Source organism: Pediculus humanus, genomic scaffold, assembly GCF_000006295.1.
Source record: "Pediculus humanus corporis 1103172107391 genomic scaffold, whole genome shotgun sequence".
Lineage (NCBI taxonomy): Eukaryota > Metazoa > Arthropoda > Insecta > Psocodea > Pediculidae > Pediculus > Pediculus humanus.
In genome coordinates this window covers 115,615-128,418 of record NW_002987017.1, presented here as the reverse complement: position 1 = coordinate 128,418, position 12,804 = coordinate 115,615, and the positions used below count along the sequence as shown (strand labels likewise).

The following is a 12,804-nucleotide window of genomic DNA, read 5'->3' as shown; positions in this document are numbered from 1 at the left end:
TCCCCCTCCCGGAAAATTATTGTAAACACGTAAAAAAAAATTTCTCTCTCTCTCTCTCTCTATTTTATTTCAAAATCAATAATTTATTTTAAATTAGTTTTATTATCATTATTATTATTTATTATTTTGCAATTTTTTCTTGCTTGTGCATGCAATACTCACTATCAGACCATTCAGTGATAAATATTAATAATAATAATAATAATAAATTTAAATAGATGATAACAACAACAACAAGAAACAAACAATTATCAGAGTTTTGTTACAGTAGTAAATAATAAATAATTATTTAATAATTAAAAATTAATTACGTAATAACAGAAAAAAAAAAAAAAAAAAAAACAAACGTGGCAGAAAGACGATGATTATCGGAATATTATTATTATTATTAAATTAAAATCGAGTGGTAAATAAATAAATAAAATAAACAATGTCTTCGATGTCTGCACAAGGTGTCGTGGAAAGAGCGAGCGCGGAATTAACAAAAAGGATAAACGGTTTGGGATTGAGGTCGTCGAAACATCACAATAAGGAACATGGTACGAAAACGAGCGTCATGGAACGTGTCACCAACGTTTTTTGCGGCGGCGGTAATAATTCTTCGAACATAAGTTCATCGACAACGTCGGACGTACTCGAAAAACCCTCGAGACTTTTATATGCAGCCAAAGGGAAAATAACAAATTTAAATAACGGAACCGGAAATTCGCCGAATTTAAATAGGAAAAATCGATTTCGAACCCCGTTGAATTACCTCACGTGGGAACAGTTAATGATGGACGAAAGGTTTTTGGCAAAATTTTTCGGGTATTTTACACCATTCGAAAGGCGAACACTTGCTCAAGTGAGTTTAACAATTATCATTATCATTATCATTATCATTATTATTATTATTATTATTATTTAAACGAATTAGAAATAAATGCGTGCGTGCGTGCGTGCCTGCGTGTGTACACGTGTGCGTGCGTGTGTACGGAATCAAAAGAAATATTATTAGGTCAATGTTATAATTAAAAAAAAAAAAAAATTTATATGGAAGTTTTGCTAGTGTGAAAGTGGCAGCAGAAATTATTAAACATTCGAATCCTTTTTTCTCCAGCAAATGAATGAATACGAAAAAAATAATAAAAAAAGGCCGAACAAATTTTTTTTTTTTTTTTTTTAATACAAACACAGATCGTTCGAACTTTGATGACGTCAAAATTTAATAATAATACTAATTAATGATTGTTAACAAAGGGTTTCCGCGGTGCGCGATTTTTATAGTAATTTTTTTTTCTATAAATTTATTCCAGTTATCGATTTAATTTTTTATGTAAAAGATCTAGAACCACGACTAATTGTTGAGTAATTAAAATTTTCTTTTTTTTTTTTTCACGGTTTTATAACAGGTGACTGTAATAGAATTTCAACATCGAAAACAATTTATTTATTTTCTTTTCATTCCCCGGCTAATGGCCAAAATGTATTTATACACCACACACGCGCACACACACACACACACACACCCGAACACACAGACAAAAATGCATTTTAAAATTATTAAAAAAAAATTACAAATTAGATAATAGATATTTGATATCATATTGTTTTCCCCCCGATGAAATTTTTTTAATTAATAATAATAATGATAATTTGATTTGTTTTAAAACAATGTCACACGACACATGTTTCGAAAAACGTTTATAAAAAATTAACACTAACCTTTCTCACCATCAAATTCCTTATAGGAAAAAAGGTTTTTCTTCGTACTTGACATTAATAGAACAAGAACCTGAAATTGAAAAAGAAAAAAATTAACAACTTTTTTCATTAATTAAGTTTAATACGCGATTTAATTATCGAGTATTTAAAAATTAATAGTTTGTGGCATGCGAATTTTTTTTTTTTTTAGGTATGCGTTAGATGGAGAGATCATTTATATCGATCGCCCAGGTATTGGTCAGGTCTTCATCCCGTAATAAGATGTAAAGAACTACAAAATACAATACAAGCGGATAGAGCGAGATTATATAATTCACTTTTGAGACGAGGCTTTCATTCTGTTTCCCTTTTGGGTGCCTCAGACGAAGATGCCTTAGATTTAGTTTTGTCTTTTCCACTTGCATCAAAGCACATACATTCAATCAGTCTTCGTTGTTCTAGCGTATCCGATAGAGGTCTAGAAGCATTATTGGATCATTTGCAAGTAAATGAATATGAATTATCCTTAATAGGATCGTGTTTAACTCTCGAGTGATATGATGACGAAATTATAAATGTTTAATGGCAGGCTTTGTTCGAACTTGAATTAGCTGGATGCAATGAAATAACGGAAGCCGGTTTATGGGCATGTCTAACACCGAGGATAGTTGCTTTAACATTGACAGACTGCATAAACATAGCGGATGAAGCCATGGGTGCCGTCGCTCAACTTCTACCCTCTCTATATGAATTTTCATTACAAGCGTATCACGTATCCGATGCTGCTTTAGGTTATTTTTCCCCCAAACAAAGTAATTCTCTTAGCATTTTACGATTGCATAGTTGTTGGGAAGTCACTAATCACGGAATGGATAATATCGGTAAGTAATTATCAATATTTACAAAAAAATCAATCAATCGATTATCAGCCTATAAAAAATTTTCCATTTCCTTTCCTTTATTTTCCCGGGGGAAAAAAAAAAAATCCTGGAATTTTTAAAAAAAAAAAAAAAAACAACAAACCGTATTTAAAACTTAAATTAAATTTAGTTCAATAGGTTATTGACCTTATTTAATTGAGAAATAATTTTTTTCCTTACGTAATAGTAATAATAATAATAATAATAATTGTTACACATCAATAAGATAAATAAGATTATTTATTTAACAAGCCCGCGATATAAGTAAATAAATAAGTAAATAAATAAATTTTTTTTTTTTTTTCAAAGGTTGGCTTCTTGTTTTAAAATCGATATATTTATATAACTTTTCACATTTTCAAAAATGAACAAAAAAAAAAAAAAAAAAGTATAAACGTTGGTAAATGTCACAAGAGTAATTGATGACATTTTTATTTTTATTTTTTTAAAGGTTGGTAAATTTAAGAGAAAAAAAAAAAAACCACATAAAACCTACAAGAATAATAATAATAATGTTTGGAAAATTTTTAAATTTTGTGCGGATTTAAACGGGGGAAAATGATTAATATTTTTTTTTTTGTAACAGTACACTCGCTTCCAAATCTGACAGTTTTAAGTTTATCCGGTTGTTCGAAAATCACAGATGAGGGAGTCGAAGCCATAGCTGAAAATCTACATAAATTAAGAAGTTTGGATTTATCTTGGTGTCCGAGAATAACGGATGCTGCTTTGGAATGCATTGCATGCGATTTAAATCAATTGGAAGAACTTACGTTGGACCGGTGAGTTGTTTTATTTAATTAATTAATTTCTCTCGGTTTGACTTTAACCCCCCTCCCCCCAATTTCCCTCGGGAACACCTGTCGTATATATATTTATCGAAACAATGCCCTTAACATTCGTCGTTTTTTTTGAATCTAAGCCATTTTATCTTAAATCGAAAAAATTCTCTAAGAAGAAAAAGAAGAAAAACATGGAAAATTGTCACAAATAAGGGAGCACGACACAATTTAGGGGGGACGTCAAATTTTTTTCCAATGACGTCAAAAGAAAATTTTTTTTTTTTAATAGTTCATTCAAAACCGAAAATAATTTTCCCTTTTTTTTTTTTTTGTTTAAAAATAATAATTTTTCCAGTAAAATAAAATTTTATTTATGGTAACGAGAAAAACATTTTTTGGCAAGTTAAAAATTTTCCAGTTGAAAATTTTGTAAAAAAAATAAGAAAGGAAACAATATACATTTTACAGTCAAAAGGTTTTCCCCCACATCCCCCCCTTTCCCCCTTTTCCGCCCTTTTTTTCCTTTAATGCAGTAATCCCAAAAAAAAAATATATATATATATTTTGGAAGGTTTAATGTCAGAAGTTTTTATTCATTGACCTTTTCCCGGCGTTTTTCCAAAAAAAAAGAAAATTATCATTGATTTTCCAAAAAAAAAAAGGGAATTTTCTTTTTTTGTAAACGAAATAAGGTTAACGTATATAAAGTTATGTATTACGAAAAAACATTTTCCGGTTTTTCTTTTCGACTCCCCATATAAAAAAAAAAAGTTTTTTTCTTCCAAAATGTTTATTAATTCGACTGTTCTTTTTAAACCTATTTTAAACCTTTTTTAACCTTAAACCTATTTTTAAAATATTTATAAATAAACTTTGAAATACCTTTTTTAAATTTCCTTATATTTATTTCTTCCTATCCCAAGATGAAATCATCAAACGAATCCTTTTCTCTCTCTCTCCCTCTCTCTCTCTATCTCTGACGTCATACTCGGTTGTTTTGTTTTTTTCTACGAAAAAAAATTTCACGTTTTTATTATTTTCCTCATTTTAAAAATTTCAATATGGCTGCCAGCAACGGTTATTTACAGTAAAAAAAAAAAAAGAATTTAAAATTAATTAAGCGAAAGTAAATAATAAATTAATTTAAAAAAAAAAAAAAAAACTAAAACATGTACTTATTATTATTATTATCACGCTACGTCATCGATTAAAATCGTTAATAAAAAAAAACATTATATCGAAATTCATTAAATTTTTTTTTTTTTTTTTTCGGGAATATGTCGATTGAAAAAATATAAACGTTTTTCCCAATGTTGTTGTTAAAATTTTCCGTTTTTCCCAAAAATTTCTTTCTCTCTCTCTCTCTTCCCTCCCCCCTCCCAACCCTTTCTCTCTTTCCCTCTCTTTCTATTTTACAATCAAAAGTGAATGGGTGTATTGTTACCATGGTAACGATATTCTCCCTTTGAAAAAAAAAAAACTAACTTTACCATTTTCATGCAAAATGCATCGTTAGAATTATTATTATTATTATTATTGAAAAGACGACAACAACAACAACAATAAAAACAACCCCAATTTCGTTTGTTTTGTTTGTTTGTTTGTTAAATATTTTAAATAAATGAAAGCGTTAATAAAAAATAAATAAATTTGTGTGTTTGTATTTAACGTATACAAACGAATGAACACACACAATCACGTCGTAAGAAAATAAAAATTCTACGTATAAACGATTATTTATACACCACGTACACGAACCATTTTATACACGTGTAATAACGAATATTAAATTTCTATTTGACATATTTATTGATTTATTACGTAATCGATTATAGGAAAAAAAAAATAAAATTTTATTTATTTTTTGTAGGTGTATACACATAACCGATTTAGGAATCGGTTATATATCAACAATGTTATCCCTTTCCGCTCTTTATCTTCGATGGTGCACTCTAGTCAAAGATTTCGGTTTACAGCATCTTTGCGGCATGAGAAACCTTCAAATATTATCACTCGCAGGTAATGATTATTATTTCTAATCCGACGACATGTTTCTAAATAATTCAAAAACTTCACATTATGATTTATTTTTTCACTGCATACAATTTTTTGAAACAAGACCAAGAAACATGCATATAAATTTCATTTAATTTCCAAATTTTCATCTCATTCCAGGATGCCCTTTGTTGACTTCCAGCGGCCTTTCAAGCTTAATACAACTTCGTCATTTACAAGAATTAGAACTTACAAATTGTCCGGGTGCTTCCCCTGAATTATTTGATTATTTAAGAGAACATTTACCTAAATGCTTAGTCATTGAATGAATTTAATATTATTATTATTATTATTATTATTATTGTAATTATTTATTTAATTTTGCATTTAAAAAAAAAAAAAAAAAAAACTCTCTGTGAGAAATTAATTGTTATACTAATAATTTCTGTACAAAACATTTGACATTTTCCTCATTTAAAAACTAGTCATCTAGTTTATTTTAATCTGTAGATTTAAAAAAAAAAATCTAAATCTCTTTCTCTCTCTCTCTCTCTCTCTCTCTCTTACTTAAATACTTTTTTTTTAAGCACTGAATTATTATCATTTGTTTTTTATTATAATAAAATACATTCATCATTGTTAATTCATATGATTATTATTATTATAATTTTTAAAGAGAAATATTTTTAAAAAAATTGTTACAATAGTTAAATCATATCCTTTTAGACTAGATAAAATGTAGTCATATTATTTCATGTAAGAGTTTAATTTTTAATTTTTGCTCAGTTAATTACACACAAAAAAAAAAAAAACATATTGGAAGCATTAAATTGTAATCTATCTATATATGTATATATTGTAAAATTATAATATATTTTATTGCAAATTTAATTTTTTTTCTAATTTCTCCCCCCCCCCTCTCCTCACTCCTCTTATATTTTATGTATATGTATTGTATTTGTATATATACATTGAAAATTTAACACAAAAAGTTATTAAATATTTTATAAAATAACAAAAAAGTATAATAATATTAAGAATGGCAAATACATAAGTAAATTTTAAAATGGCAGCAAATTAGATTTAAAAAAAGAAAAAAACATTTTTAAAATACAAATCAAAAACATATATCGAATAAATAAGTAATATTATCTTTTTTTAAATATAATAAGATTATTTATAATAAATCTACTTACCAATAAATTAAATAAATTTCCAAAAGAATTCTTTTTTTACAAAACAAAAAAACTTTGATTTATGAAATTAACTTACTTCTTAATAACTGCCACAATTTTTTTTTTTAAAGTTGGTACTTTGTAATCACATAATGACATTTTAACTAAAACAGGTAAGATTTCTGAACGTACTTATCAAAATCGATGTTCCAACTTATAAACTTCTGTATAATTTAGTTTTTAAAAAATTTTTTAAATAAAATATTTATAGGAAAAACATGAGCAATTATGAAGTGATTGTATTAAGTGAAGGTTATAGTTACAATACTTCAAGCGGATCAATGGCTAATTGCTCATGTACACTTATTAAAGGAAATAAAAACATAATTGTTGATACTATGTCACCGTGGGATAAAGATTTAATATTAAATAAATTAGAATCAAATGGATTAACACCGAGTGATATTAATTTTGTTGTATCCACTCACGGTCACACCGATCATTGTGGAAATAATAATTTATTTTTAGATGCTGTTCACATTGTCGGATATACAATTTCACATAAAGATTTCTATGAAAATTATTCATTTGAAACTCAGGGCCCCTATAATATAGATGATTATGTTAAAATCGTACCTACTCCGGGTCACATGCTCGCACACGTTTCCGTTGTTGTCATAAATAAAAATAAGGAAAAAATTGTTGTCGCAGGAGATTTATTTGAATGCGAACAAGATTTACAACAGGATGAATTATGGAAAAATGCTGGAAGTGAAAATGAAAAATTACAGGAAGAAAGTAGACGAAAAATATTAGAAATGGCTGATTATATTATACCTGGCCATGGTAAAATGTTTAAAGTAAATCGTACAGATCTCATTAAATCACCACACTAAATCATCGCCAAAATTTACTTTTCGTGATATACCTAGAAACACATTTTCAATAGTAAATTCACATTCGTAATTCCATAAAACTTCATTTAAACTTCACAAACAAATACAAAAAAATCAAATCGCTTTTATATTTATTTAAAAAAAAAAAAAAGTATGGCACAAAGATTTAATTAAATATTAACAATAAAAATTAACAATAAAACTCGATTCAAATTTATCCATTCCACTTTCAGTGGTCATTTTTTATTTTCAAAATTTGCTTTTACTTAAAAAAAAAAAAAAATCGACAGCATTTTATCACATCCTAATCGTTCATCCATATAAAATTATTACAATGTATAATCATTATTATTTTACTTATATGTAATATCTTCATCATCATCATCATCATATAAGTATAAATGTAATTTTACAATAATTATAATTTAAAAAAACTCACTTAATGAACACAAACAAAATCATAAATTGAAAAAAAAAAAAAAAAAAAAAAAAATAGTTTTAAAATGAACCTAATTAAAAAATTATTTTCGATTAAGTAAAAAAAAAATTTTTTTTTTTTTTTTTTTTAAATTTTCCATAGAGTAAGTAACATTATTAATAATAACTTTCCCCCTTTTTTCTTTTTTTTTTTTTTAAACATTTCAACACAAATTTTCCTTGTTAAACATTTTTTTTTTTTTTTTTAAATCGTTTTATACATAAATTTTCTACGTCTACGACGCACGCATTATCCCGTTGGATTAACAATATTTATTATACCTGTATGTACAATAAAAAAAAATTTCTGGACGTTTTCCTATAACTTGTAAAATTCATTTATATCGTTTATTTATCATTAATTGGGAAGACCAAGATTTTTTAACGTAAACGTAAAAACAAAAAAACATCAACGGATTTTTTAAATAATTTTTTTTGTTCGAACGAATGCACGAATCGATACGATTTAAAATTATTAAAGTAAATTATTTGTGGCACTTACATGGTAAACGATAAATTAAAAGGGAAAAGAAAAGAAAGAGAGAAAAAAAAACATTACGTTTTTCACTTGACGAGAGCAATGGTACCCGGAAGACTAAAGGGTCCCACTCGGGAATGTTGATCGACGGCGCGAACGGCAAAATGATATTTATGACCCGACGTGAATTGCGTCAGCGTGCAAGCCATCGGCAAGGGTAATGCTTTCACGTCGCCGACTTTTTTCCAAAGTGACGTGGCAGGAGGAGAACTACCTTCTTGATAAGCGTACAATTGATAACTAGATATGGCTGCGTGTTCCGGACCGAGAGACATGTTCCAAGAAAGTACTATGCCTGAAAAAAAATTAAATTCGTTAGAGAAACCGACAATACCTTTTTTTTTTTTTTTTTTTTTTTTTGTTTTTAGGTTTTTCCCGTAAACCTACCCGATTGAACTCTTGATATCTTTAATGCCGGCCTAGGAGGTAATAATTTAGAATTCGATTTTGAATTAGTAACCGTCGGCTGTTGCGGCAGCGGAGCTGGATGCTACAAAAAAATTTTTTTTTTTTTTTATTACTAAAAGTCCTCTGATGTGTTTAGTCACATAGTTAAAGTTAAAGGGCACACCTTTAGTAGTTTCGCTGGAATCACGTGATTTGATTGATTTAAAACCGAAGGTTGATATCCTGGTGGCGGTGGTGGTTGTTGTTGTTGAGCGGTTCCGCCTTTGAACAACAGCGGCGGCATGGACATTATCTGACGATTATTCGATTGTGGAGGACATACTGCGGAAGCGGCCAAAAGGACTTGACGATTTTGCGGAGCGGAAACGACCGTCGGCGTAATATTCGAATTAGGTAAAATGTACGTGTACCTATTATTGTTCGGAGGTACCTGAGGCTGCAAGAACAAAAAAAAACAATTATTATCATCCCTGATAGTCTCGGAACCGATACATCGACATAAAAATTAAAAACAATTACCCGAAGAGGATAATTTACTACTTTAACGAGTCCCGAAGCATCCACTGAAATGAAAAATAATAATAATAATAATAAAATCTTCACACGTTCCGTTGATAAGCATTTTTTTTTTAAAATTTACCAAATGGCGGAACCTGTCGATCATCATCCTCCGTAAGATCTATTATTTTTGAATTATTATTATTTTGTTGACTCTGAAGTAAAGTTTGCAAAGATGAATTTACTTTCGAATTTGATTTCGACACCTAAAAAAAATTATTTAAAAAAAAAAAAAAATTTAAAAACCGTTGGAGAAATTAATAATAATAATAATAATAATGATAACGACGTTTGTCAACTTCAATTCTTACCGCGTTCGTATTGTTTCCTTTATTATTATTATTATTATTATTATTTTGATAGGTAATGGCGGATGGTAAAAGCAAAGAAGAATTACTTTCCGATCTTGAAACGTTTGATTTTTTTTTATACTGCGTCGGCGTGGTCACGGCCGATGGAGACGCGGAAAATCCCTGAGTCGACGATCCCGGTTTATTCTTTTGCTATTATAAAATTTTCATTTTCAATATTTACCATCAATTACATTTACATTTAATAAAAAAATTAAAAATAATAATAATGATGATGAATTTGTATTTAATAATTTTACATTTGAGACTGATTGAGAGAAGAACCATTTTGTTTTACTTGAACTTTCTGCGGAGTTAACCTTGAATTTTTACTATTACTATTATTATTATTATTATTATTATTATTATTAATTAAATTGGGAGACATTTCGCTGATTCCACCGTCGGTAAGATTAGTTCCTGCTCCTGCAGCATTTGTCCCTTTGGATGATACTTTGTTTGACTGAAAAAGCATTTTTTTGTTTTTTGTTTCTCTCCTTGGCAACTTTTTTAACACACACACAAAAAGAAAATTGCATTGGTGTAACTTACATTTGATAAAAATGAAACCTGTAACCCGACGGACCTGGTCACGCGAAGAGGTACGATGAGTTGATGGTCGGAACCTGCTTTTGTTTGTTTTTGTACTTCGTTTAAATACTTTCTCATTATCATTTCCATTTCTTTGATTTGTTTAGTCAGTGATTGTGCTTTCGCTTTCCACCTGGGAAAAAATTTTTTTTTTTTTTTTTTTAAATCTGTACCAATAATATCGGGGGGTGGGGGTGGGGCGTGGTGGGGGGGAATTTTCTAATACTTTGGCTTTGCATATAAATATATAAATTACTTTTCTTGATCTTCTTCCAAAACTTGCGTTCTTCGACGTAATTCTCCAACGACGCTCCTTTCGGTTATGACCTCGCATAATTTCTGAACAATTAATTCTTCTAAATCGTTCCGTGTTAAATTTTTCAAAGTACCTCTCAGTGTGTTTAAAAACGATGATGGTAGTACAGTCTCTTTTTCTCGATTATCAATTTTTTGTTTTTTAACATTTTTCAAGTGGAATGAATCGCTATGATTATTTATATCAATATCATTATTAATATTTTTTGTTTCTAAAAAGAAAAATTATGTTCGACGTTAACTAATTACACCTTTAGAGAACAAAAGAATCAAACCGGATGTAAAACTTACCATCGGAGGAAATCCGTGAATGAGATTTTTCATTGGTGCCAAGACTAGAATTTTCATCCGTTTCCGCTCGTTCCTGAACGCACTCTCCTCCTCCTCCTCCTCCCGTTTTTTTCTTCTTTGAACTAACGTAACTATTCAACCGTGATCTTTTCCGTAAATTAAAACGAACCTTTTGATCCGTTTCAGTCTTTTCTTTGGTCTTCTCTTTTTCAGAATTTTCTTTTTCAATTTGTTCAGTTGTCCTATTTTTCACATCGTCTTTACTCACTATTGGTTTTTTCGCATCGCACTCTATCACCTCCGCCACGTCATCTTCTTCTATCAAATTTATTTCCGCTTCTTTTTCTAATCCTGCTGCCTCCTCCTCCTTCTCCTCTTCCTTTTGAGTATCCCCCCGACACGGTTTCGTAGACGAATCGTTGTCGTTTGAATTTGATAAATTACGCGTTGCGTTTTTTTCACATTTCTCTGCGAAAGAAAATCATTTTCATCTTAAATTTAATATTATTTATGTAAAAAAAAACCTTAAACCTTAAACCTTAAACCTAATTTAATTTTTTAATTCACCAACCCGTCAACATCTCATTATTCTTTTTCATTGTCGAACTTTCATTCGAAACGGTATGATTGTCTTTTATTTGAACGATTTCGGATTCGTTATTTTTTTCAATCTTTTCATTTTCTTTGTTTTCGTCGCCATCTTTTTTCGACGTCCTTTCATCATTTTTCACTTCGTCTTCGCGCGAGTTTTCATTATTTAACTTCATCACCACCTCTGAACTTTTGTCCGACGACGCGGTCAAATCATTTTCTAAATCTATAATAGTATCACATAATTTTTCATTTTCTATTTTAGACGTCGTTTCGACATTTTCGATTTCTTCTTCTTCTTCTTCTATTATTTCGTCACTCCCGTTAACTTTGTTTTTAATTTTTTCATCGTTTAAATCGTTATTGTTCGATTCGCCACTATTTTTTTTTTTGGTATCCGAAATCATTTCGACATCAATCGAATTTTCAGGTTCCGTACTACTACCACCACTACTACCACCACTACTACTACCACTACCATCGACGACCGAATTGTTGCTGTTGAAATTTTCTTTGATTTCACATCCGTTCGCGGTGGCAGCGGGAAAATCAACCTTTTCTTCCGCCGTTTCACACTTGACAACTATATTTTCTTTCATTTTCCCTTTCCCTAAAATATTATATTTATTTTTTTTTAAAATGTTTCAACACTTTCACAAAATTTTCAACGTTTCCGGATTGCATTACCGGATATCGATGTAAATAACCGTTTAAAATTTTTTTGATTCGGGTATTCTTTATCGTTTCTTCCTTTTTCTTTCAAAACAACGTTTAACAATCGTCCATTTCATTTCCATCGAATACTATCCTGCACTCGGCCAAACCTAAAATGTAACGAAAACATACACGTATAAAAAAAAACCGTTAAAAAAAAAATTCGTATGCGTAGCTTGACAAATATTAATTTTAACTTAAAATGTTTAAATTTTTTTTTTTTTATTCATTTGTCTACGATGTTCTATTTTTTTTTTTCAAAAATATATTTAAAATTACATAAGAGGAGCATAAAAAACTTTACTTCGAATATGAAAAATAAATTTCGCGCTCGCCACAGCGGTGTGTAAACATTTTATGTGCGTGAAAAATAAGAAGGGAAAGAGACCTTGAAATGTTATTGATCTTGGTACGGAAATCTAAATATCTCAAAATTTAAAAATGAAGGAGGTATGCAACATACTTGGCCTGTCTGTAATACAACTTGAACACATCCCGAGAAAAATCGATGACAGCAAAT

At 29.1% G+C, this 12,804-nt stretch overlaps 3 protein-coding genes across 3 annotated transcripts; 2 read left to right on the top strand and 1 right to left on the bottom strand.

Annotated features, from left to right (window-relative positions):
- Nucleotides 1–430: 430 nt before the first annotated feature.
- Nucleotides 431–5,709, top strand: Phum_PHUM041660 (F-box/LRR-repeat protein, putative; the record flags this gene model as incomplete). The annotated part of the gene is made up of 6 exons (XM_002423136.1): nt 431–844; nt 1,895–2,188; nt 2,273–2,564; nt 3,190–3,385; nt 5,256–5,404; nt 5,561–5,709. The coding sequence occupies 6 exons, from the start codon at nt 431–433 to the stop codon at nt 5,707–5,709; spliced, it is 1,494 nt and encodes a 497-aa protein (XP_002423181.1).
- Nucleotides 5,710–6,833: 1,124 nt separating this feature from the next.
- Nucleotides 6,834–7,451, top strand: Phum_PHUM041650 (uncharacterized protein; the record flags this gene model as incomplete). Its single annotated transcript, XM_002423135.1, has 1 exon — nt 6,834–7,451. The coding sequence occupies one exon, from the start codon at nt 6,834–6,836 to the stop codon at nt 7,449–7,451; it is 618 nt and encodes a 205-aa protein (XP_002423180.1).
- A 1,041-nt stretch (nt 7,452–8,492) lies between these two features.
- On the bottom strand, nt 8,493–12,169 carry Phum_PHUM041640 (ubiquitin-protein ligase BRE1, putative; the record flags this gene model as incomplete). Its single annotated transcript, XM_002423134.1, has 11 exons — nt 8,493–8,761; nt 8,854–8,956; nt 9,038–9,310; nt 9,394–9,437; nt 9,515–9,616; nt 9,830–9,935; nt 10,081–10,245; nt 10,335–10,506; nt 10,630–10,900; nt 10,980–11,297; nt 11,551–12,169. 11 exons carry the CDS (start codon nt 12,167–12,169, stop codon nt 8,493–8,495), a joined length of 2,442 nt encoding a protein of 813 aa, XP_002423179.1.
- Between the last annotated feature and the right edge of the window lie 635 nt (nt 12,170–12,804).